Source organism: Rhipicephalus microplus, chromosome X (genome assembly GCF_043290135.1).
Source record: "Rhipicephalus microplus isolate Deutch F79 chromosome X, USDA_Rmic, whole genome shotgun sequence".
Classification (NCBI taxonomy): Eukaryota; Metazoa; Arthropoda; class Arachnida; order Ixodida; family Ixodidae; genus Rhipicephalus; species Rhipicephalus microplus.
The window spans coordinates 151366329-151394034 of record NC_134710.1 but is presented as its reverse complement, the minus strand read 5'-3'; the positions used below and the strand labels follow the sequence as shown (position 1 = coordinate 151394034).

The 27706-nt window shown below is 40.5% G+C and overlaps 1 protein-coding gene across 1 annotated transcript in view; it reads left to right on the top strand.

Annotated features, from left to right (window-relative positions):
• Nucleotides 1–26160, top strand: part of LOC119177032 (uncharacterized) — a 220303-nt gene extending 194143 nt beyond the window's left edge. The window contains exons 21-29 of the mRNA XM_075878002.1: nt 643–828; nt 1508–1627; nt 5798–5959; nt 10109–10221; nt 10878–10952; nt 14958–15150; nt 18345–18489; nt 21875–22039; nt 24539–26160. Coding sequence (XP_075734117.1) covers nt 643–828; nt 1508–1627; nt 5798–5959; nt 10109–10221; nt 10878–10952; nt 14958–15150; nt 18345–18489; nt 21875–22039; nt 24539–24612 — 1233 coding nt within the window. The 3' untranslated portion in view covers nt 24613–26160. The remainder of the gene's footprint in view (nt 1–642; nt 829–1507; nt 1628–5797; nt 5960–10108; nt 10222–10877; nt 10953–14957; nt 15151–18344; nt 18490–21874; nt 22040–24538) is intronic.
• The last annotated feature ends 1546 nt before the right edge of the window (nt 26161–27706 follow it).

Below are 27706 nucleotides of genomic sequence, written 5' to 3'. Positions count from 1 at the left end.
AAAAATCTTCCAACATGCACTGAGGCTAAGGAAGCAGAGCGAAACTGAACTAAATTTGCTCCATTAAAGTGTATAGTAACAAAGTAAACTTGTAGTGTATTCATAATTCCATTGGACAGAAAGAGAATGGACGTGGAAAATAAAACAACTTGCTACCACTGGAGCTCATGACCTTCAGACACCACTAGCATTGATTTACTATTTGAATATGGCAATGCTGGCCCTTCTTTCACTTCATTGGCCATCTGTGTAAATGTCTGTAAAAATAAACTTTTTGCTAGACATGTTGCTATAGTTTGCTGTAGATTCCTGCATCATGAATAGCATGATGCAGGAATACAAGGAGCAATGGACACTGTGTCAGCTAAGTGCAATTAAAAAGTGTGTGCTACTTTTGCGGTTGTAGCAGTGCACGTTGTTAACAAGTGAATTGGGTAGAACTGCAGAATGTAGTTTGCGCTTGTAAAAATGATTTCTTTCCTATAATGACTCTTCTCATGGCCATTTGTGTGCTTTTACTATATCGGTTACATAGTTTGTGCATGTACAAGGTAAGATTGAGCATGACTTGTGCTGGAATAATACAAGTACTAATACGATTGACATGTTATAAAAGGTTCCTTATTCTTTTTGTTTTTCCAGAAAATTTTGACGACAATGATGCCAGGAGAAGACGAGAAGAACAAAATCATGGAAGCACAAATGGCGAACCCTGATGTTCCCCTTGGCAATGCAGAACAATTCTTACTGACACTTGCATCCATTAGCGAACTTGAAGCTCGTCTCAGACTTTGGGCTTTCCGCTTGGATTATGATGTCATGGAGCGGGTTAGTTGGCGTTATTTACTATCTATAGGTTCACTAACTTTCTATTTCAAAATCCTGCTTGCTTGTAGTCAGCAGTAGGAACTTCTGCTGACAATCTGGCTGCTTGAATTAAGCACTTTTGATAGGAGTTGTTTTCAGTCTTTTTCTTTTTGTCTAATGGATACAGTAAATATGCTATACAATGATGTGTTGTGTATTAGTGCTTATATGACCCTGTGATGATCTTAAAGTTTGTTTAGGTGATCTTAGATGTTCGTAGTCTCAGCTGTTAAATATACTAGGTGTACATGATTTGTATCTTCCTTCTTCAATTGCATGGGCAGTACTTTTTTTTTTCTTGCCTTGTTCTTGATTTTCTTAATTGCCCACCCTTATGCTACATTTCTCTTTAAGCTTTTAAAGATCTTAGGAATAACAATGGTGCTCAATTTCTTAGAGCATGAGTGCACTAGAGTGATTTCATTGATTGCGCATGGTTGAAGAAGCATAGAGCAGTCAGGCAGGAACTACCATGTGTTCAACATGTCATAGGAGTAGTTTCCCTTCTCTTCAACTCTAGAATGCAGTGATTGTATCATGGCAATTATGCTGATCATGCTCTCTATAAATTGGATTAAACTTCTTCACTTGTTCTACCCAGTAGAAGTTGCATAAGCAACTGTAATAATGACATTTGCAGGAAGTTGCCGAGCCACTAATGGACTTGAAGCAAGCAATGGACGAAATTGAAAGCAACAAGACATTCAGGGTTATACTGGCCACATTGTTATCAATAGGAAATTTTCTGAATGGAGTGGAGGTGAGTACAATGCTGAGAAATTATGGTGTGGAGAGTGAGAATTTTATTGTAGTTTCATGACTGCCTTTCTGACAGCAAAATCGGAAACATAAATAAACTACAGTATAAATTATACATCAAGACAGCAGTAATAAGCAGTATATTATACTACATTGGAATGCAGTAGCGTGAACTTTTTTCCTACGGGATCTTGTGGGCTTGTTTGTGTGTTTTTTGTCATACACATAACCTAGTGAACAATGGCACTGGGGAGCATGAAAGAGAGGGAGTGCAGGTAGTGAAGAATGAATGCAGCAGCATTTAACAGCAGTGGTCTCATCTGCAATAGACAAGCTGCCCCAGCAAAGACTCAGTGATGTCGACACAGGAATTCAGAGGTTTGCACCAGCAAAGCAGTAGCTAAGCACCACCGCTGGAAGAACTGTGCTGTTCACACTGCCGAAACAGGTTGTTGCCACCTCGAAGATGTACTTGTACATCTTACCTGCACTTTTCATCTAATTCAGTGCAAAATTATAATGCCAAAACTACTGCTTGACGTGGTGGTCTAGTGGTTATGGTGGCTGACTGGTAATCCGCAGGACCCGGGATTGAATCTTTGCTGCAGCGGTGCATTTTGATGGATGCGAAATAGTGGAGGCACGTGTGCCTATATATAGGCGCACCTTAATGAACACCAAAAAGTAAAAAATTTCTGGAGCCATCTACTACAGTGTGCATCTCTAATAATCATATTGCGGTTTTGGGATGTAAAATTCCAACAATTATTATTATATTACCAAGACTGCTGTGCTCAAGTATTACATTACGCAGCATTGTAATTGTCAGCAAGTTTCTTATAACTTGCTCAGAAAGCATTGCCATTCTTTTCTTATTCCAACAAAGAATATATGTCTGGTTTATCGTATGGCCATTTCTTGTATAGCTAAAAACTTTTAAAAAAATATTCTCTTATATTTGTTATCTTCGTGCCATTTTGCACAGTTCTGATTGTAAAACTGGAGGTAATATGAAACTTGGCTTCTGGCATATATCACATTTTGAAATGGTGTATTCCATGATGTTGGAAATTGTCATTAAAGAGGGATACTGAATGAAACAATGACACCAAGATTTTCAGCTTGATTGAAAGCTTGGATGTTGAAATCAGTTTACATGACCTCATCTGCAGGAAGAAACTCTCGTCAAATAATAAATTCAATGTGCTTTTCACAAACTGCCAAGTCTAGCAGCTGTTCCATGAACTAGAAGAGGTGACTTGTGCGTTAATTGGGCTCCCTGCATAATTGCTTACCCGTTGCCATTGCCAGCCATTGCTCGCATCTCGTCCCACTCTGGTTCAACAGTATAAAGCAGTGCTAGGGTCTTTAGAACCAAGCGGGCATGTTTGTGTAAGAAGAAAGGGGTTTTTAAAGGAGAGGTGGTGAGAAGAAAGTAGTGGATTGGAAGGCACACACTGGCCGGCCGTCTCTGCTGCTGCTACTACTTCTGGTGCTGGTATGTTTGACTGTCATGACTGTTAATGCGCAGCTTCACATGTGCTGGCTCGCAGCCACTACGTGGCCACTGTGCTCCAAAAATACAGCCATCTGTTTAAAAATATGATAAATAAGCAATGTTTATCAGAGCAATTTCATCTTCAGAGCCATCTGTTTAAAAATATGATAAATAAGCAATGTTTATCAGAGCAATTTCATCTTCAGAGTAGAACTTTGATGCTTTGGTCATTTTTTTTATATTTTTGTTCAGTATTCCTTCAAATGAGAAAATCAAACCATTGCAGTTTTAAAGATCAAAGGGACCATAAGCACAAATATTAAGTCCACGTTGATTGTTGAAATAGCGGCCCAGAAACTGCGTAGTGCTACTTTTGTGCCAAGGAAGTGCTTATATTATATAGTAAAATCACATTTTAGTGGTCCGTATCATGTTGGCACACTTCAAGTTATCCATCTGAAAGTGGTCTTTCTGACGTCGCTGTTGCCGTGTCCAACGTTTCAAGGTAACGGGAACCTCAGCAGCAACAATGGCCATTGAACAATTTTCAGCTTGCTTGACCTAATTGAGCCCTGCTAGATGGCACCACCTATTCAGCCTAACCAGGCAAAAATAACTTTTGAACCACTCGCGCCATTTCTCAAAGCAACGCCAGGCGTTTTTTTTTCTATTAATTAAATAGAAGCAGACAAGGTGCATTTTATTATATGTTGTAGTGCACGGAAGGTTCTTTTCTGACTGCGGTTGGTTTTATTACCAGTGAGTAATTGTAGTCGGACACTCTCGTGTCATTGGGATCATTTCAAAAATGCCCCACTCGGGGTGCATGTGATGTCGTATATTTATCTTAATTCCTTGATTAGTAGCGCACCATTGTTGATGATGTTGTTGTTTTAGACATTCCCAAACATTGATCTTTTGCTCTCATATAAATTCTTATTTGCCTTCAGTGTCCCTTTAAACTTTTCAAATGATTGCTGTTGACATGTAAGAAATAAAGGATAGCAATAATGTAAATTGTCCTCACTATAGTTTCATACCTGCTAAGTCTCCCGGATTGTCTGGGAGACTCCCGGATTTTGACCATTTCTTCCGTTTGTACGGTTGTCATGAAAATCTCCCGTAAATAGAAATTTCTGTACATCATCTGGCCGCATTGACAAAAATACAGGTCAGTCCACTCCAGGCTTTTTGCCAACCCACCGCATTTCATTATAAATTAGTTTAGGAGGCGTTCACCTAAATGTACAGTAGTCTCAGTGATGCGAAACTGCGACAGATACGAATTCATGAATTTCCCCAGCCAAATTTCACTGTGTCCATTGGGCCAAAATTCTAACGCTTTTCTGAACACTTTTGCTGATTGCGGCGTGTGAAGTGAACGTTACTACCGAAACTGTCGAACGAAGGCTGATCAAGAGCAGTATGCTCAAAGCTTCAAAAGTACGCGTGTGACCAGCGCACGCATGGTCTTCTACAGTGCATGTAGTTCTGGCCACAATTGCTGTGGACGAAACCGCGGTCGTTCTTGACACGATCATGTATGGCGACAATATTACTGAGAGAACTTTGAAAGACTGCGCACGTCCAACACTCGATCAGTCATAGCAACACTGCTTTCCACAAACTTGTGGACATTACTGCGGCAGATGCTATCATAGATAACATAAGACGACTTAGTTTTGATGGCATGTACGCATCCACGCACGCGGATTGAAAACAGAACTACAGTTTGCCGCAACCGCCGCGCACAAAACTGCGGCGACGCGGTAGGGATCTACGAGCTCCGAGGGCACGTGGCTAACGCAGCGGTAGATTAAAGTAAGTAAAGACATTAAAAAAAGGCTCGAAGCATTTTGGCGTTTCTGTCCAAAGAATCTAGCAGGGAGCAAAGCCAAAGCTTTGACCCGCGCTTTCGCGGCAGCTAGCTGTGCCGGTCTCGTTCGTTCACATGTGTCCCAGGAGGTCGAACGCGAGTTGTTTTGACGGAACTAAATTTTTCTATTTGTTTTGATGACGCGAAATTTTGTGAGTATTTGCGCTCTCCTGTGAGAAACTCACCTAAGTGGGAAACCTACCTCATGTATTTGGCCACTCCAAGCCATCATAAGACCGCAACGCCGATGTTGGCGCTTGCGATTGGGACCCTATCTACCCCCCTCTCCTTTTTTGAAAATTAATTCGGCGCGTCTACCCCCCCCCCCCCCCCCTTGCCCTTGCGGAAATCTGCCGAGTTCAGAATCCTTGAACTTGGCAGGTATGTAGTTCCCATTGCTGTGGTGACCTTTGGCACATGTGTATCACATGCCCATTTTTTTTACTTACAAATAATTATTGTTCTTATCATCATAATTATTATCATCGGTGGTGGCATTCATGTTTCTGTTGTTTTAAAATATTTCAAGCACTAGGCCACTTTTTCAATTTTGTTTTATTTTATGGATTCATGTTTGTCATGGCTAATCTAATCATTAGACCAAAAAGAATGTTTCTTTAACCATTCAGGTATCGGGCTACCTTTGTAGTCGTATATCTGCTCTGAGGGAACTCTGTATGTTATGTAATAGTCTAATGACTTATCGAGTGGCTCGGTGATACATTTGTATAATTCAGTTGCTTGTGATCCCGTTATTTCACAGCATTTCAGAATAAACTGAATCATGCTTATTTCAGGTGAAGGGCTTTCAGATTGACTACCTGGCCAAAGTTCCTGAAGTAAAAGACACTGTTCACAAGCACTCATTGTTGCATCATTTGTGCCATATGGTCATGGAAAAGCACCCCGACACCACTGACCTCTATTCTGAGATTGGAGCTGTCACGAGGAGTTCTAAAGTGAGTCAAGAAGGTTGTTCTCTTGAAGTTGTATTGAAGGAATAGGCTCTATGACCTTCTTTAAAGGAACTCTGGCACTAAATTTGAAAACTCAAAATGCTTGTGCTGTTTGAGAGTCCTGCATGCTGGGGCACATCTGACTGATATTAGTGATGAGTGTTGCTTATAATATATTTTAATTTGGTTTTAAAGTAAAGGTGAGAGCTCATCTGAGTGTTCAGGTTCAATCAACATTTTCTATGATTTGACATAGACAGAGGCTCCCTTATGATGTTGCAGCGGTCAAGCAAGTGTTGTCGGCATTCGCTATTGGCGCCCACTGAGGACTATTGTTCGTCACCCCTCCTTCTCTGTTGTCGGACTGCTCTTGAGGTGGTTTTGGCTGCTTACGCACAGAATGCTTTTATTTTTTTTAAAGGGGACATACTCGAAGCACCCACATCGCTTCGTTCTTCACTGCTTGCAGGTCCCCTTATTTGAAAACAGCGCATTCAGCATCACTAAAGCTTGAGCACACGTTGTCTCGGGCGCTGATCGGTTGTTGGGTGCTAGTTTCTTATGGTATTTAGGTGGTTGTTTCGAACTGATGCATAAGCAATTCTTGCATTAATTGTACGATGTGTTAAAGAGCTTACGAATAAATTTCGGCATACCAAGATACAAAGATACAAATTACTGTATAAAAGTCTCAAACAAAACTTTCATTGTCAGAGGTTCTTTAAGTCTTTTTCCAAGACAGTGTGCCTCTTTTTCTTATTTAAAAATTTAGTACTGAGTTTTACATTTCTTATTTTATTTATTCTTGTCCAAAGCATAATGTTAAATCATAATGTTTATGCATAGTTGAATAAGCACTGTACATGCATTAGTAAACATTCAAACACTTAAACATTCATTAAAAAAAATGACCATTGCGCATAAAAAGAGTCTGCTAACACTGTATTCCCATAGGTATTCTCCAAATGTTCATTGTCCGCAGCCATGTCCAAGTGTTTAGATCTGGGTCACATGCCCTACATCCCCACATTCATGCCACGAGACATACTTTTTCTCTTACACAATGGCCTTTTTTTCCTCTTTCTCTGTTCCTTTTTCTCTCGAAGAATCACCATTAGCATTATTGAAGTTATGCACTCCCAAGATTGAAGTATTGCTAGCACTGAGCGTGGAAAAAAAAAATCTCAGAGCCCAGCAAATTTCTGCATTGAAGCGTCAGTCAGCGCCACATAAGGGTTGTGTTTCCACAGCTTGCTGCTGAGTAGGCCAACTCCATAACTGTTGAATACGAGGAACAAAGGCTGCAGTTGTGACCAGAGGGAGCACTATTTCAGAAAGCAAAGTTTTCTGTCCAGACCATATTGCTTGAATGATGAAATGTTCATTAGACTTTTTTTTACTTTCATGAGTGATCGCTGCGGTAAGACAGTCAATCTGGCAGTAACAGCTAGCGCCATTCCAACATAAGAGCTAGCCATGGAAACTTTACCTTTTGCCATACAGAACTACTACTTATCTTAGCAGCAGTAATTTTGTTACTATTTGCTTTCTAAATATAGCATCATTTTCACCACTTTTAAAGTTTGAGTGGAAGGAGTGAGGGCACGTAGACTGAACAGCCTTGACAGATGACCACTTACACTTAGAAAATTGCTTGGATCATGGCCATATCCTTATAATCAAAGACGTGCATTGAGCACTCTTCATAAGTTTAATGGACTCACATTTAATGAACTGTTTATAGTTGTTATTATTGCTCTCTTCTACTGTGTTGAATTATGAAAAAAAAAAAAAAAAAAACACCAGGCCTGCACGGGAGGCGCAGCACAGTCACAGCAAAAGCTAGAAGAGCAGCCTTTCAGAGCCTTTTCTAAATACTTATTGGGTAACTGCTGCAAGCAAACTTGCTGGGTACCCACTACAGCATTAGTAATGATGATAATTTCTAGGTAGTGGGCCGGCATTCGCTATGCTATCCTTCGTCATTCTTCTGAGAAATGTGGTATCTGCTAAACACTTGCAAGTAATTTTGTGTAAATTGTTCATGTAATGACTGACGGCGATGAGGAATTATGTCTTAAGTCGTTATGCACCGCAGTTGATAGGTGATCAAGATTAAGCTTTTGTAATCGGTTGGAGCACTGGACGACCCACTGGTTATGCTATTCACATTGTGTGATGCCTGGTTGGTCCATGCGATTTTAAAAGACTTTATTACTCATAATAACCCGATTTTTTTTTGCCAACATCAAGCCTGCCTAAGGCAAGTTTGCGAGCAAGTCCCAAGTACCGGCGTGGCTCAGTGGTGAAATACTGGGCTGGCACGTAGCGGACCCCTGTTCGAGCCCCTCTGTGTCCTTGGTGCTAGGTTTTTTTTATTTCGTGCGAAGTGCTTACAGACACCGGGGGCGGTGGACAACTACGGCACCACGCGTGACCCGAGTTGTGATCTCATAACAGCCTTCGCTGTAATATCTTATATTCATGCTATATGTATGTGCATAAAGAATTATCCGTACAGATTATATTCACATTGGACCATGCTGTACATATGAATTAGTTGTGGTTGAAGTAAGGATTAGGCAGAGCTAGTGTTTTCTTTTGGTGATGACTGTGCAGGGTAGGGCAAAAGATTATATTTATCCTCATATTGCATTTGAAGGGGTTTTGCATGTTCTTCTAATTGCTTACCACGAAGATACCTCATATCAATGATACATAATGTAACACTTATTAAAAAAATGGAAACAATAGCCATTGCAGATAACCTCAATGGGAAATACTTTTGACGTTTGTGACAAATTTCTTTTAAATAGTATCAGTATTTTAGACTAGTATGCCCTTATGTTCTTATGTTACAAAATAATGACAAAAAAACAGCAACAAGGACAGCATGCTTCCCATATGCATAAGTTTGTTCTGCGGAGAAAAAAGAAACTTTGATAAGCGCTAAATTGAGGTAGCCAAATTTTTCAACAATAAAAATGGGAAATTTTGACTACGTAATGTATGTTGTAACGGGCTCGAGGTCGATGGCAGCATCCCACCACTGCCACCAGTTGTCAAGGGCTCGAGGTTGATGAAGGCACGACGGGCTTCTCTAGGGTAGCTGGCTTCCCGTCGTCGTTCGCATAGCCGATCTTCGCCAGTGAGTGGGCACATTAATAGAGATAGAACAAAGGTTTCTTTACATGATAGCTGAAAGATGGGACTGTACAAAGATTCAGTAGAGATCCAGCTATGTACAAAGATTCAGCTGAGATTTCTCAATTATTTACAAAAATCTTCGGCTTTTATAGCCCGTTGTCTCCTTACATGGAGGTCCGAAGAAGTCGGTGACCACTCTTGCCACAAATCAGGTGACGAAGTCTCAGTGGTCCACCCATCAAAAAGGGTGCAGAAATTGGGGCACTCGTGAGAAGAACGTGGGTGAAAATGTCCAATGGTTATCACGAGCGCACCACACAAAGATGCTGACACGTTGAACCACTGCTGAACGTCAGCAGTGGTTCAAGGCTGTGTTCTGCTGTGTTCTGGAACTTTCATGAACATAGCTGTCCAGGTGCTCGTTTCCTGAGGACGGCCACAGTGATGCCTTCCCACGCTTTTAAACTGTCGGCCCTTTTGTGGCGACTTCGCGTACTAGGCGGCAATAGCCAAGTCGAGAGGTAGACTCTATAAGAGCTGCCACAGTGGTGCCGTCTCACGCTGTTCAAACCCGATTCAAGAAAGGGATGTTCGCAAAGCTTCCGTCGAGTTCCACGTAACCTGACCACAGCAAACTGCCAGGCCCACCTGGAGGACAGTTTCGTGCTTTTCGCTTCTAACCGGGCGTCGATATCGGGGAGAAAGCCATCTCACAGGTCTGCTCACGCACAATGGCGTTTGCTAAGACGAACTGCCGGGCCAAACGTAACAATGTGTATACATTTTTTTAACTTGTGCACATAGAGGAAAGTTTACTACAGTTGTGCCACAAGTGCTACGGTTGTAGGAGTTTGAGGCTGTAAATTAAATGCTGAGTTGAGGATGACTGTAAAGTTTATATTGAAAAATTTATTAATAGTGGAAAAATTAACAGCCTCTTACTAACGAACATTTTACATCACTTAATTTATATATTGTATGATTTCTGGTGTTGCTTGAATTCAGGTTGACTATGATGAGGTTGCAAAAAATTTGAGCAAGATGGAAAGTGATTGCAAGGCATCATGGGAGCACCTGAAAGTTATTGCCAAGCATGATGGATCAGCCATGAAAGCCAAGTGAGTTTACTACTGCCACCACAAACCGAAATCTCTTGTCAGGGGCTTACTTTTTCAAGATAAAGTAGGCCTTTATTATTATTATTATTATTATTATTATTATTATTATTATTATTATTATTATTATTATTGCTTTTCTTAAACATTTTCACATAAGATGACATCAGTGTCCTATGTAAGTGTGTACACCAAGCATATTGCCATGTTCAACATTGGTAAATCATAAGCACTTTTCCTGCTTAATCAAAGCTTAATTTTTTAACAAATTTGACATAAGAAGCTAAAGCATACAAAATTCGCAAGTATACTGTACAAAATTATATATCAATGACAAACATGGCTGTAATGTATTAAGACTTTGAAAAGAGAAAGCAAATAAAAAAATATATTCATAAGCAGTATCATGTCATGCATCCTCGCCACCAGTAGGGACAATAAAATGCAAAACTTTGTGCTAACTTTTAGCAAGACCAGTGCGGCAGTAAGTACATAATTTTTTTTTCTAAGATTTTGGAAGTTATGCATGTCCCAGTACTTATTGTTTTGATCTTGGTTTGATTGAAGGCACCTGTGTTCCTGCACAATTAAAAAAAAATATAAAATTCATTTTTTCAAGCATTGTGGCCAACTCAGCTGAGTAATTAATTTTTTTCCAGACTCTCTGAATTTCTCAATGATTGTGCTGAAAGGATAGTCATTCTAGGCATCATTCATCGGCGTGTTCATAACAGGTAAGAGGTCAACAATCGTGCTGCTCTTATCCCTTCTGGTAACAAGATACCTCTTTATGCAATGACCAAATACCGTTGTCTTTCCCTAGTGCACTCACTAGGAAGGAACAATGCAAGGAGCTTGACCTACATTTTTCATTAATGCCTCATGTGGGTAAACATGTAAAGCACCACGCTGGCTATCAGGGCTTCAACTAGGGGTTGGTTTTAAGGTGTCCTGACCCCTTAAAAGGGGTCAGGACCCCCTCATTCTTCATGAATTTTTCTCATTCTTTAACTTTTAAGATGATATACTAAAACATTTGCACATGTTCACAATCACCACCAGTCATGAAAATTGTTCAAAACTAATTTAAAACTAGTAATTTAAAAGTATTGTCTAGTTATTATATATAAGAGTTGTGCTTGATTTACACTTTATAAAAGGAAGGTTTATAATGGCCTATTTTTATATTACAATGAGCCCTTAAATATACACTTTCTTTCATTCATAGCGGGGGTCTCGTTCTGGCGGACCTTATGCATTGAGGTGATATGCGAGGTATAATTGGTTACCTGCCATCTTATAATAAGATCACATACTACGTGACGCCAAACAGTCAAGAGTGTTCCACACTCATCATGAGGGCAACTGGTGGTGCTGACTGAGGCTCCCACGCTTAATCTACATATATACCCTATATAGTGAGTGCGGGAATAACCGCCACTGTAGCACAGTGCTAGAGCATTGGACACATTATTTGAAGGTCGCAGGTTCAGATCCTGCCGGTGGCAAGTTATATTTTTGCTCACTTTTCTTTCTACATATACATTACAGCTACTTCTTATAACTTCCCTTATACTTTCCCTGGCATTATTGTCTATTAGTTCTCATTAATATTGTCTAACAAAGAAAACGAGCCCTTAAATATACACTTTTCTTCACACAAAAATAAGGTGGTACAAACCTTCTAAAATGGCACCCATCCTATCCTCTCTAATCCATCCTTGAAAAAAAAAATGCTCTCTACAGCCCTTGTTGCTGCAGCACGGTCTGTTTGCTTCAAATGATGCAGTTGTGCTATGCATCAACACACCACTATAACAGTAATTTGAATGTAAACGTGCGCTGCTTTGTACTTCTGATAGTGCATGGGGGAATGTGAAGCGCTAGAAAGAAGTAAAAGCGCAGTCTGACATGTGTGTGCGTACATGTGGCAGGCCTCTTGGGATATTGCAGAGATCTAGAACCTACAGAATGCATCAAGTTCATATTAATAGTGCATGTTTAGTTAAGGGCGTTAATTAAACCTCTGGGAGCTTGAAGGTTAAACAGCAGTTTCTTTGTTGCCATTGTTTCTTTCCCTACTGGTGCTATCTCCTTGCCACATCTTTGCAAGGTCTAGCGGTATCAATACTGATTGTCTGGTTGGGTGTGTGACTACATGCAAAGTATGTATTGGCAGCTTGTATCCTGTTTATGTCGCATGCATCATCCTGTTGATGCCACGATGTGTGATGAAAAGCTCGGAAAAGCTGGTAAAGAAGAATGAGATGGTTATATGAAATATCAAGTTGACTGGTTGGCTTTTGCAATATATTTTCGACAAAGCTGATGCCTCTATCACAAAATTTCTGGGCACGATGCACCCCACGACTTTTGTTTAGTTTTCCTTACACGTACATTACAGTGCCGAGGCCATTGTTATGAGACAAGTTTCCTGAAACACGAACGCATTCAGTTGTGCTTTTGTTTTCTTCCATAAACTGTCGACTGGGGTTCATATTTTATAAGCTGTGTAGACAAAGCTAAAAAAAGATAAACCTGATGGTACTTTATTGCATATGCTGTTATGCCTGAACTTCATTTCGCTCTGCTCTCTCTATCTTTCTCTCCTATTTTATGAACAAGTCGAAGGGTGAGAGTTCCCAAGCCGTCTTTCCATAGTTTTTTTGACGCCCTCCTCCACTGCTCAATTGCTCAATGGGAAATGAAGATTAATTCATTCATTCATTCGTTAATTCAAGTTTTACATATTTTGTAGTATTTAAAGAGCCAGTAAATAACTCCAAGATCCAAAAACTCTTATAAAGAAAAATATGTGCACTGTTACTTTGTGAACATGCTGCCGCAAGAATTTTACAAATACGTGCTATATTAAGGAAGTTGATTGATTTATATGTGGGGTTTAACATCCCAAGACCATCATATGAATATGTGAGATGCCATAGTGGAGGGCTCCGGAAGTTTTTAACCACCTGGGGTTCTTTAACATGCACCCAAATGTGAGCACACAGGCCTACAGCATTTCCGCCTCCGTCCGAAATGCAGCCGCCGCAGCCGGGATTCGATCCCGCGAGCTGCGGGTCAGCAGACGAGTACATTAGCCACTAGACCACCGTGGCGGGGCTATATTAAGGAAGTTACCGGGGTTAGAATATCGCTTTAAGATGGTTTCAAATTTTCGTCCAGTCTCGCCACCCTTCTTTTTCAGAGGCTGGGGAAGGCGTAGCCCGTTGTTGTGACTCCGCCCACTTCGGCAATGTAACAAGGCATCAGAAATTGACATCATCGGTGAACTCGATCAGTTGCAATGCACTTCCGCTTGCTGCGATGCCTGGTTGTTTACTGTTTACTGGGCGCTGATGCTTCTCTGCAGCCCAGTCAGTCGATTCGCAGCTGCCAACGATTTGCAGCAAAACTGCATTTCAAAACCCGGATATGAAATTGGCCCGATTTTTCAGGAGCGGACTGTCGCACCATCTGAGAGCTGCAACACAAAACAAAAATAATGTGTTTGATAATGGGTGTGCTCATCAACAGGTGGCGTGACAATCTACTCGCTCCCAAAAACTGGGCCAGTGACGTGTCCATATTTCGATACATAGAGCCTATGAGGAGTTTCGCAACTCATATGATTGAATAGCTCTGTCGTAGCCGTGGGTTGAAATGGGAACTGTCGTTGACTTCACTACTATTTGTTGAGACCTAGTTTAGACGAATTGACAAGCTGTGTGCTGCGTCACGTAGCCGATCCCCGAGTTGGCGTCACTGCATGTGGAAGGAGCATTGGTAAGGCATAGGAAAGGAGTGTGGGAATTGTTTTTCGAAATATAGGCTTTGCGCGCAGCTCTGTCATCTTCAGAAAACGTGATCGCTGCAGTGTATTCTACGAATTGTCGAGCTTGTTTGGGCGGTGTAAAAAAAAAGTCAGAGCCTGTTGACTGGCCCTTTAACATGCTGATATTTTGCCGATATTATACATACGATTATAGGCCCTCTTCAGACCTTGAGGACAAACAAACAAACAAACAAAATATGACTGATAGCTTTGGGATACTGCTTGTCAAGTGGACACATCTTTAGTCATGACAGATTTCCAATACAGTCACTTTAGAAAAAAAAAAAGTGAAACTAGGCATCTAATTGAAGACAATTGCAAATGTCGTGTCAAAAGTCCAAACAGAGTAATACATAAAATAACCTATTTGTCTTACCTGTGCTCATTCTGAAAGTGTTAATAGACCTTTTTGTAATACTACGCAAGAGTGCTTTCCCTGTGCTGAATATTTGCGCAACAATGGCAGGATGTGTCGTGCTTCAAGTGAACATGAGGTGCTAGTTGCATGTACTTGGGTATGTCTGTTATGTGTGCGTTTATTTCAAGAGAGCTGAATCTACATTCTCGAGCCATAGCACTAGCAAACGGCTCTTGAACATACAGTATGCAATTTGTGCCAAGGCATCATTAGGTGTAAAAACAGCATTGCAGAAAAGCTAGCTTTATAGTTATGAAAATGGTATATTGATAACACCCAACTGTCTGTTCCTCACAGATGTCTTCCACTCGATTGCACTCTTTTTTTTTTTTCGTTAATGATTTCTAGACATGCAGGCTGACTTTTTTTCCCTCACTATGATGTATTGACTCTTCTCAGGAAGGATGTTTTTACCTGTGCAATCTTAGTGCATTTAGGACAACACTCAGAAAGTAAAACTTATTTATTTATTTTTTTCCCCTTCAGGTTTCACAAGTTGCTGGTGTATCTGGGATGCCCACCACACTCAATTAGAGAAACCAAAGCACAGCAAGTATGCAAAGTCATCAGTGAATTTGCACTGGAGTATCGTACGACTAGAGAACGCGTCCAGCAGCAGTTTGAGAAGAAAGCAAACCACCGTGAAAGAAACAAGACACGTGGAAAGATGATCACTGAAGTGAGATGATTGCACATTGTAGTCACACCTCCCACTATAATGCAATCACATTATATTTTCGGGATGTCTATGTGGCAATAGATTATATTTTGGCAAAGTTTGAGTCTTTCTCTTTGAAACAGCATCAGAAAAACTAGTTTTTCACCAAAGCAAGCATTGCCAGCCTGTTGGAAAAGCTCATGTGAACATGTGAGCCAAATAATATTGTAGTCCATGCTGTCGGCAATGCACAATTTTGTGTCAAAAATACTTCCCCAAGACATTCCAAGCGTGGTGAAATAAATGAAGGACGAAGGGAGGGTAGTGGGCGATGACCTTGCAGGCCATGTGCCATGTTGTGCAGGTACTACAGCTGCCTATGGGGCACTTAAACATGACAGGGCTGCACACAGATCAACTATAAGTAACGGCCAATACGGTCATAGAAAAATGTACGGAAGATGTTCAATGCCATGGTGCATTGTTATGTAACCTTTGGGTGGAGCAGAGGTCTCTTCACAACTCTCCCTTTGTACCTCCCAGCACTCTTGAGGTAATGAAAGGAGAGAAAATGTGTTTGTTTTTGCAATAACTACACCCATACTTTGTGGGTTTGAAAAACTTGTGATGGATGATTTGCGAGGCAGTGAAGCCCATATAACGAGGTGATTCTATGATCACGTAAAAAAGGGCTACAGGGTCTTTTCAAAAGATTGACGGGTGTTATACTTTTGTTACCCAAGAAGGCAAAAGCCTGGCTGCATTCATATACGACAAATGAGCTGCAACAAGCAGGGGCCCATATCTTTTGCAATAAATGGACCTGTTGAGCGCCTATGCATGCACTTATCTTTGTATGTCTTTTCCAAAGATGTTCAGACTTTTGCTTGCCTTTAACTTCTTCCCAAACATTGCACCTACAAATTTAGATTCTATCCTTCTGGCATGCAATATTACATCGGTTGACATGACTCCTCATTCAATATGAGGACAGTATAGGGGTTTCTTACAAAGCAGTTTCAAGTGTTCGCATGTCTCTCTGGCAAAATAGTATCTGACTGTCATAAAAATACCCTAGTTCGATTCTGTCTTGAACCCTGCTTATGTTCAGCATCTGTTCAGATGTTTTAGTCACTGCGAGTTTCCTGTCAAGGTCACTGGCTCTCCAAGGGAGCTCCAACATAAATAAAAACATTAATGAGATTTTTTTTGTTTACCACAGCACTGATATTGCTCACCTTCTCCCTTCTCTCTGTCTCATTTTTTTTTCTGTCCTCTTAACCAACATGTACACAGTCATTACTGACTTGTGGTACACTGCTGGCAGAAAACAGCTATCTTTCTTATTGGTGCAAATAATTGTACAATATCAAGCAATCTTGAAGCACCAGTGTCATTCATGTCAGTGGTAGCTGTGTGTGTTATTCCCCACTAATATTTCAAGTGGCATCAGTAAAGCACCCAATAATGTCTTTCCAATGTTCCATTCCTATGTAATTTTGACTGCTTTGCCAGTGTTTTGGTCCACACTCAGGAAAATATTATATATATATTTTTTTATTTTGGAAAATATACCTTAGGTGTTTTTAGATAAGATATTTACTTTAGTGTCTCAATCTTGTAGATTCGCGATCATATATTAAAGGGACACGAAAACCAAATACTATTCAATCTCGGAGAAGCCATCTGGCACTGCTGTCTAACAGGGGAAGAGCAGGCATACCACAATTCTATGGGTGGAGCTTATATTCCTCAAGTTGTAATATAGTCAGCATTACGTATATTATCTTGTTTTTCGTGCAGTTTGTTTACCTTCTTGTTCAACTGACCTTCTTGTTCAACGTGCCGTATAATTTGGTTTGGTAGCAGTGTTTGTTGGACACCTGTTGTCATTACTCAATCCTCTGGTACTCTTATATTTTGTCTTTGCTTATCATACCAATGTGGCTATTCTTTTTTTTTTAATTTCCTGCCAGAGGAGTTTCTAGACATGTTATTTTGTACCCTCATATACATTTCCTACTATCATATACAGTAGACTCTCGATAATTCAAACTCTGATAATTCATACTTTTGGTTAATTCAAATAAAAGAAATTTTTTGGTAGGCCCTCTCTATTCTTTCAATGTATTTAAAAGCCTCTTAATTCAAACTCCATCATTCAGTTAATTCATACTTTTTGCAGTCTCATACCAGGAGATATCTGTTTCTTTTCCACTACTATTTAAAAATTTGCATGATTATATACTAATCTTAACAGTCTAAAAATGAAAAATAAGAACCTCAGGCCTTCGAGGTAAAAGGCTTTGCTAGTAAACAAATGTTTGAAACAAAGCACAGGAATGATAAACCGTGATGCTTCTCAACTGGTATAGAGAGCTTTGTGTCGAAGGCACATACCTATAGCAAAGAAGTAGTTGGCAATTCATTAAAAGTCTGATTAGCAGTAAATGGCCAATAAACTTGCAGACCTTACTCCTATGCTTTCTGTTCATTGAATGCAGTTAGGGTTTAAAAACACTTCACAATTTTTAAATGTGATAAAATCAATGCCTAGTCATAATGTGTGGTGTCACCTCACCGAGAGTCATCTATCGGAGAACTTCTGATAATTCAAACAAAATTCAGAGGTCCTTTTGAGTTTGAATAAACGAGAGTCTACTGTATTGTAGTTATAACTTTATTATGGTATCTCTCTTCTCTATAAGGCTTCATAAAGAAACTGTTGAGGTATCACAAGTAATTGATTATTATCTAATGAATTTTGGGGCAGCTGGATTTCAAGTGGCACATTCTGCAATGTCAATGTGGCTTTTACTATCTTCATTTATATGAAGTAGATCCTGAAAGGTCGGTGAATAGGGCTGAATAAGAAGGACCGATTCTGCTTTTGATGGCACCATGTACTCTGTGCCCTATATTGAGCTGACTTGCATCACTGGCACGTGGTATTATATGTTTTCCAGGTGCCGTCAATGTGATATGGCCGAGTTTCATAAAGCTGTACTCATTAGCATACATTTTGACCACATTGAATGATCATATATTTTGTTCGCTGGCACAAAAGAGCCTTTGCTGTGATTACTGAGCTGAGAACTAGTTTTTATGAAAAAGAAAAAAAAGTCTGTCACTTAGAACATTCTAATAACTTAAACGATCTTTAAGCTTTCAGTTTTCATACTACATATTACTATTTATTGTATGTACTATTGTAGATGGACAAGTTCAGGACAAAAGAGCAGCAAGCTGACCAAGAGTTGAGGCAGCTTCTTGGAAATGGAACCTCTGATGTTGATGAACCCAAAGGAGGGAAATGGGGAACTGTACCTGGCATGCGTGCTCGGCCAAGGATACCGCAAGGTAAGCCCTATAAATTGGAAAGCACATGTTTGTATCTGCTCTTGTTAATATACTTTGTAAACTTGCAAGTAAAGGTGTCATCGATGGATTGTTGGTTGGTTGTAATTTAATTGCACTGTTCTGCAGCGTTTTTGGCAACCCAGTGTCATTGCTATGTAATTTTTTTATTACGGATAAAAACTTACTGCACCTTGCAAGAATATTAAAAACTTATGTTTAAATGGAACTTTAGTCTTGTGCTTGATTTGATTTAGATGTTGCCTCTAACATGTGGAAGGTTTTGGTATAATGGGTATAATGTAATTACTGTATAGAGCGCTTATAACATAAGTCGCGGGAGTCGCGAATATCCGCACTACTATAAGCGGTACCGCACTGTAACCAAAACAACCTTTTTCAAGGGCCGCACTTGCGCAAAACGTGTTGAACATGCAAGTTCGCGTGTCCGAAAATCGAAACGTGCGATGCATACTTGGTAAATTTTAAATTTTTGAATGTTAAGAAAATTTAACATCCAAATACTCGCGTTGCCAATGAAATGAACGCGAAGGAGGGGGGGGGGGGGGGGTGTTTAACAAATAAAAGCACCATCGCGGAAATTCGCTGACTACAAGACCACCTCGATTATGATTATGCGCGTTACATAGAAACTCTGTTGAATCACGTTCAGAATTTGACGCGTTAAACGATGCCAACCATTCGATTTCATGGGCGCACACCCGATCTAAGACATCACAATCGAATCATAAACCACTGTTCGAGCACTACAGGTGCCGCCCTCATTTTCATTAACGATATGTATCTCTTCCCGTCGAACGGGGCCACCGCAAAGAGTTTCGTTGATTCGCACCAAACCACAACTTAGATTCATGCGACTGCTACCGATCAAAGTGCAACCAACGCCGAATAGGCCTGGCTTGCTGTTTGGTATGTTGTTGTGGAAAGTTTGTCCAAAACACGAAGATTCGGTGTCAAAAAGATCGCACTAGTAGTGAACCAAGAACAACGTGCATGATACGAAGTTCGCGTTCGTGGCTGGTAGATCAGCAATGACGACAACTGGGCAAGCTTACATATGAGAGTGCACTGGCAGCAAAAGTAAAAGTGAAAGCTCGCGTCATAAAACCTCAGGTTTTATGACGCGAGCTTTCACTTTTACTATTCAATAGGTTTTCAATTTACGGACAAGGAAGCAAACGTGATATTTGTTCGAAGCTCGATAACGACGACATCTTTCCCGACAGGAAACTGTTAAGGGCATGCAGTTGATAACGATGGGATCCCACGTGCCACGAGCGGTGCGCAGCCGAAGCCATGCTAGGGATGCAGCACGCTGTAGCCGCGTCGGCGCCGGTGCAAAAGCTTATCCGTCACCGAGGCAACCGTCCTTTTCCCTTACTCGTCGAGCACTTGCAGTGTCCTGTGGTATTTTTTTTATTTTCCTTTTCTTCCCTCCCGCCTTCGTTTGTTCACTCCGTGTTCTCTCCTCCTCTGTAACGACCTCATCATTCACTCCCAGCGGCGCACCCAGTGCACCTCCTTTCAGAAGAGCACTCGCTACCGAATTTGTCACAAACAATTTCCGGCAACCACATTATAACCGGTCTTTCATCTTGGGGGACTGCACAATAAGCAGTAGGCGTATACATAGTGTTTTATGGAAGGGTAAACGACAGTTGAAAAAGACTGCATTGTAAATGATTCTGCACCATAAGTTGTTACATTATAAATGGTCTACACTGTATTTAACTTTAAGTAAGCGGCTCTCCTTGGGTACATGTCTTGAGCAAAAATGTTAATATGCAATCCTATAACAATTGCAAACAGGAAAGAGTGTTTTGATAATGTTTTGATAAGCTGTAATGTATTTCGTTCAGTAAAGAATAACTACTCTGAGGCCCAGGTTCTCTGAAACCAGGAAAGCCGTGAGGTCTCAGTGTTTCCATTGCAAGAAAGTTGCTGCCCTGTAGCCCCCAATGATCAATGCTTCTCTCCTCTAGCCCCAAGGGCCAACCTCATTTTGATAGTAAATCAGACCACAAAATCTGAAAAACAAGAGAAAGTATGTGTTCGTGAAAATGAGCTCTGGCTCTGGTTCCACTTTCGCAGAATGCTGTTTTGGAGCTCTTGTCAAGATTTGAACTTCATGAAATATTCTATTTATGATTATAGCTTTACATTTCAGAGGTAATTTGGAGTACAAATTGCACTTTTTAAGGTTATTTTGGGACAAAAGGGAAGGAAAATTGATTGGAGGGCTATTTAATGTCTATCCAGTTTTTTGTTGGCAAAAAAATGAGAATGCTAAAAGAACACAGAATACTTCTCCCTCCATGTTTGCTTCCCCCTTCATGTTTGCTTCAAGAAAACAAAAACAAAAAAAAGCTGGAAGAATTTACCTTTACAAAGGTCTTCACACATACTGTGCATGTAAGGATGATAATTATTAAAGGGGCTGTGCAACACTTTTTGAGCATGGTCAGAAAATGCAGCCGGTTGGTAGTCGAGGCACATGAGCTAAATATTATAGCGTAGCACATGACGTGGAATTTACAATAGGTTCTCAAAGTTATCTAAAAATTTATTCTTTCAACAAACGATGCTATATACACTTAAACACCTTTATAAGATTCATACTCCGGATGGCAATTCGTGTCTTTTATATGAGATGTCTCTTATGAGCAGGGCACCTCGTATGCACTTTCATATCAACTCGTATTTGTAAACTTCTCAAGAAATTTTAGCAGCTCTCCTGGGAAATAATTTTAGAAGGTCACCTGTCTCTTAAAAAGAAAACGTCAAACATATGCATGCACTCAATACCTGTATACTAATCAAGCCGGTATCTAGAGCCTGCACATGTGTGGTGTGAGCAGGTAATTATTGACCATGCATTGAAGAGTTGCTGTGATTATGGTTGTACATGCTGTTAGGTGTTGAGATGTAATTCCAGGATAATGTGGTATACCTAATCTTGTGATTACATTACCATTGTGGAGCACAGATACCTGTAACATATTAATGCAGTTTGCATTGTAACTTTTCTGCAAGAATGTGTTCCCGATATAGTAAGTATGACAAAAAGCAAAGGAAAATGAATAGGTTTTATTTTCTATTCAGTTGCCACCACTGGTGTGTATTTTGTGTTAGACGATAGTCATACATGCTTTAGTTCTGGTATTTTTTGGTCATGTGGAAGTCTTTATAAAAGTGTGGTTCATGATAACCCATGGTTTATTACCATGCCAATTTTATAAAGTTAGTATAGACGAGTTGAAGTACCTACTTTTGTTTTTTAAATAGTATTTTGCTTTCAGGAGTTTTTGTAATATCAGTGGTTGTGCAAGGAGGTTTTAGCGAGACAATGACACTTCCTGTTCTGCAGGCCCTGGAGGGACCCTTGGTCGGCACAGTACTCCAACAAGGGATGACAACCTCACTGATGCTGATGATGAGATCTTAGAGAGCCTTGTCAAAACAGCAACAGCACAGCCAGCACGAAATGAGCCTCGCATTCGCAAGAAAGCTCGCTACGGTGATAGAAAGTCACGTAAGTAGTGCACACTTGAAGTTCTATCTCTTCAAAAACAAAAGTGTGCGAAATTGCTGCTGCTCGACAAATTTTTTTTCATATAAAACTGGGAAATCCCCTAGTATTCTGTGTACTGTTAATTTACACAAGTTTTGTAGTGAGAAAATGCTGGGAACATCACGTAAAAAATTTTGAAGAAAAAAATCTGGACAATGTGTGAAAAAGTAAAGGTATTTTTGCTTGCTAGTTGTAATGGCTTTACACCCTTGAGTAGAGTGTATTTGGTTTACTTGGGTCTGCAATACTATACAAAGTGAGAAACAAGACTGCCCGCAAGCACACTGTTGCGAGTCTGGGTTCTACTCGATGCATTCCCAGCTGACGTGGGTTGCCGAGACATCAGGGTTGTGTCGGACCCAGACTCGTGTGGCAGCATGGAGCAACTCCGGGTGGAGGAAACGATGCTGACAAGTTGGGGAAATGAAAACGAACAGGTTTACTGGCACTATTTACAATTATTACCAGTATAAGAGGTGCTCATATTTGGGTGCACGTTAAGGTACCCCAGGCGGTCGAAATTTCCGGAGCCCTCCACTACGGTGTCTTTATAATCTTATGGTGGTTTTGGGACGTTAAACCACACATATAGATCAATCAAAACAGCATAAGAGATTATAGCGTACCACAAACCACGAGCGTGGTGGATGAACCATGGTTCAGAGTGACATCCTGCACTTTGCAGCATCATTTTAAGCGCTGTCGGACAACTCCTTCTAGATTAAAACATCAATCACACGCATGATACCACCCACCACCATGGCATCAGCCAATAACACATGGTTGTTGAATAGTCATTGCACTTGTTGACGCAATGTTCCTCCGGTCAGTTTTACTGAAGAAAGGGGAGTGGGGTCCTTCGCGGAGCAAGTTAGTGGATGAGTGCTTTCTGCCGTTTTTTCTTGGAAAGGCAGCAAAGGAAAAGTGACTTAATCGTATAGTCACAACCTGCGAGGGTGGTTCGTTGCACCACCTCTCCAAACAAGCCATCATGAAGGAAATGCCTGTAGGGATGTTGGTTCACGGACCATCGAAGTTGCCACATTTTTATTCCTTTGTTGCGTCCCAGAGAAGGGAAGCGGGTTAGGGGGAGACAGAAGATTAGGTGGGCAGATGAGATTAAGAAGTTTGCGGGTATAAATTGGCAGCAGCAAGCACAGGACCGGGTTAACTGGCGGAACATGGGAGAGGCCTTTGTCCTGCAGTGGACGTAGTCAGGCTGATGATGATGATGATGATGATGATGATGATGCGTCCCAGTGCTTCACGCTCGTTCCGAGAAAAAGGCCCTGGGGTTTCAGGTCGTGGAAACATGCTCCAGCTATGCTTCTCATGGACAGCATATCGCCAATGACACAACGCCTACATATCTTATGCAAGTGATTTGGTGCATTCTTTTGACATGTTATGAAGGATAACTCATGCTCGAAGAACACATTTGTGTGACTGCAGTTAAATGTAGAAGGCCAGATGGACAGCACTGTTTCGAAAATGAGGAAGTGGTATAAACACTTAAAGGAGATTTTGTAAAGGTTGCTATAATTAGTATTGCAATTGCAAATGTACCCAAAATTCTTAATTCACTCACATTTAGTACCAGAAACAGGGTTTCGTAGTATCTTGTTCCGTGCACGTATTTGTAGTGACTCCTAACTCGTCAGGTAGTTTTGTCACATTAAAGACAATTTCTTGCATCTTAGCACTGCTAGTGACTCTCATGCCAGGTTGTGCTTGTATCTGCTAAATCTTGGCTAGTTAGTGTATACAGAAAAGATCAGTCAGCTGTAACTGTGCAAGCAGTTTGATTTTGCTTTTTGTTCACAGTACATGTGCCTTATATACTATATGGTCTCTGGTTTAAATTGTTTTTCTGTTTGAAAACCAACTTCTTTTCCTAGAGGCAAAGTGAAAAGGTTTACTTATGCTTGCTTCTTCTTTGCACAGAATATTATTTCCCTCCAGAGTGGTGCAAGCCCATTGGTTCTTGTGTCACTAGATAAGAGTCACTCGCTCAAAACAGGGAACACAAGCATATGTGGAGCTTGCGAAAAACCATCCTTGCCATTGCTAACAAACGATGGCTTTGTTGTCATTGTTGAGGGGTCACGTGTTTTATGATGTAACAACTATCTGTCTGTTTTCTGTTGCACCCTCATTCTGTGCAATGAGTTTACTTGGAAGCATGTGGGCTCTTATCTTTTTTTTTTCTTGTACGAACTCCCCTTATAAAGTATGTTAAACATCTGTTTTTTTTTTGTATCTCACTCTGAGCGAGTCCAACATCCTGTATGGTGCTGAACTGTTTGCATTTCTTTTTTTCCCCGTTGGTTTTATGAGAATAGAAAATTTTAGTCTCTTTTTTTTTTGAAAGGTTCTTCATGCTGATGGCTTAATAAGAAGCACAGAAATTGAGCATAAAAGTGTGATTTTCTCCTTTCTCCCCCCACCCCCCTTGTGCAGTTCGCCGTACCTTAAAGAGTGGGCTGGATCTTTCTGAGGATGAGCGGCGTTCTTTGGCTGCAATGTCATCTTAGTGTAGTTCATGCTTGGGCCCTTATAGAAGAAGATGTTCATGCCAAGTAGTACTGTTAGATGACTTCAGCATGACAGAATTTGGAAAAAATAGCTGATCTCAAGACGTGCTGTAGGCAGCTTTTTGTTGCTGTCTCTCCTTAGCACTGTAGGGGGACATGTTTCTGTCATTCAGTGTTAGATTGGGAATCTCACTTGTAAAGAGACTGTAAGGGGTGTTGTGATTGGGTTAAAACATTTATTTTTAGTTTTTCATTTGAGGCATACATTGACAGTAATGCTGAAGTGACAAAATCTGTGTGATATCAGCTTTTTTTAATTCTGTGGTGCTCAAGTTGCAATTCTGTTTAGAGTGTAGGTATGTGTGATGTCTCGTTTTTCTACAAAGTGTTCACATGTGGATTGCCTTCTTGGCCATGCCTGAGTACTTTACTCTGATGATGCATAGTCGGTAGAATTTTTTTTTCTATCACTGATGTTTTTAGAAGCAGACATGGAGAATATGTGAGAGCATATAGGCTAAGAAGCAAGTGGGACATACTCTTGTGGTTCACCAATCACTCCATATGTGATGTCTTAGTTTCAGTGTAAATATGTTGTACTATACTGAGTAGTCTAGTGATTGCCAAGTTTCTTTCTTTCTACTTTGCTTCTACCTGCCGTATCTCTTTATTCTTGCCCTCCTATTCTCCAAGACTGAATGTTAATGGGTTGTAAAAATGAAACACAACTCTAAACAAAGACAGCTCTTGTGTGGTTTGTTTGCAGGCATGTGCAGGCATGACATATTTTGGCCAAGAACAAGTGAAGTTACTTAAGCCAAGTGCATTTTGTTAGCCAATTTGTTTTTGTACAGTGAGAAAGGTTATTTATTTGTTTTTGTTCTGAAACCCCTGTGATCTATTTTCCAAGAAGTGTTTTCTCGCAGTTACTATGTCATGCATCGACTGATAGATTTGTCTTGCGACGGCGACTGCCACTGTAGAAGCTGAGCTTGCAACTGATTTGCGCCAAAGCGGCCACAGTATAAATATACACCAGGAGACATTTGTGTTCCATTTTACATACACACCCACACAGAGAGAAGCTGTGGCTTTCCTAAGTCCTTTTATTTGTTTACTGAAATGTACAGTATTAGGTTTTCTTCTGATGACAAAAATGTCATTGTGCTTTCTCAAGGGCAATTTTTCCTGTAACTTCTGTACCAGTAGCATTGCTTACTTCTCAGAGCCTGGTTTGGTTCAAAGTTGTACTTGTTGAAAGTACATAAATTATCTCAAACATTCATTATGCTCTGAAATATGGTTGCTCTGTTACTGTCTCATTCTGCCAAATATTTTTTTTTTCTCGAGGCCATTTTTTTTTCTTTTTTTCAATATGTGAGATGTTATGCAGGGTAAGCTAGAAGTACTATAAGTTTAGGTATATGAAAGGGTAAAAGAAGTGCTGCTTCCCCTGTACACCTTCAGGACTTGGACAGCCTTAAGGTTTATGAAAAAGATTGTGACATCTGCAATATTGCCAAATAAAGAACACATCTGCCAGTCTGATTGAATGTCTTGTGCTGATCTGGTTCTTTTGGCCTTGGTTAACATTTTGGTATTGCAATAATAAGTAAATTAAACTCTGGGTGCCCAAAATCTGGTCACAAGTTCATTTACACATATGTAACTTATTTTACAATGCCTGTCTAGTTTGAGATTAGTTTTATTGTGATAGCAATTATGTAGACACTCTGGGTGCATTTTTGCTGTTGCCGTGAGGTTCCGTATAAAATCCAAAGCAATAATGTCACCCTACGTGTCGTATGTTTTTTGGTTTCGTGAAAAGCCCATGGGAAGAGAGGGGGGGGGGGGGGGGGTTGCCTGCAGATGGCTCATGCTGAGTTAGCGGAAGCGAAGTTTTACCATATCTTCACCGTCTCATTTGTCATGTCCGAGAGCAAACAAGCTTCAAAATGGGTGCAAAAATGAAGCGATAACGTGCTGGTCACAGCAGCCTCCCTTTGGTTCCCGGTTTTCTGTGTCTATAGGTTGGAAGAAAGCAGTTCTTGAAATGGAAAATCACGTTCTAGGCCGCCATTACACATTTTTAAAAACGTGCATGGCCATATAACCATAAACTTTGAGTAATGACAAGATAGGTCCGACCAAAGCTAATCTAGTAACAATAGGTTAGACTGAGTAAAGGTGTGGGAGAGACTTGGCACCCATTTTAGATGATTTAAAGAAAGGTGGGCATGTCACCCCATTCCCTTTTAACTGGGACGTTAAACCCCACATATCAATCAATCATTCCCTTTTAAGCACATGTCTATATGCACAAGGTTGCCTCGCTACAATGGTCGTGTTCCTTGGGCTTAGGTGAGTTGTGCGAGATCACATGCTAAAGGAGTTAGCTACTACCATTACTTTGTATAACATTTGCTTTTATTGCTATCTCATTCATTGCTCCACCATTGAGGTGAAATTGAGCTTTTTATTATGGAAGGACGGGTTGCCGGAATAGACCCCTTTGTTATGCTTGGGTGCGATTTATGCTTCCACTAGTGTCAGTAACATAGGCACAGGGGAGAGGAGGGGTATGCCTATGTAATCAGACTATCTATTGCTTTGTTCAGTCTTTTTAAAAGTTGTACATTAATGCGATTTCAGCCGCGGGTCGTTGCATGTAGTGGTTATATATGTCACACAGAGTGCTTTTGTTTCTTTTCTTTTCATATGTGATGTCACTTCATTAGCTAGCTTCAAATATTCAAACTCAAGAATTTTAAATGCGAAGCATTTCTTGGCGAACTTCGGTGATTTTGAGCATGTCTATCTATCTATAACCCCCTTAACTTGAACCAAAATTAGCATGGGGGCGTAAGATGGTTTAACTAATAATGACTCACTGGTGAAGACATGAATAATGTCACAATACAGTAGTGTACGTGGTCAAACACTTCCCACCAAACAGTGGCACATACCCACGGGTGGGTATGTGCTGCTGGCATGCGGGTATGTGCCACAGGTGATTAACTCTTAGTATCTACCCAGAAACAATGTGAACACACATGGGCAATTTTAACGCGCGAGCGTTAAGAAATACCCAACA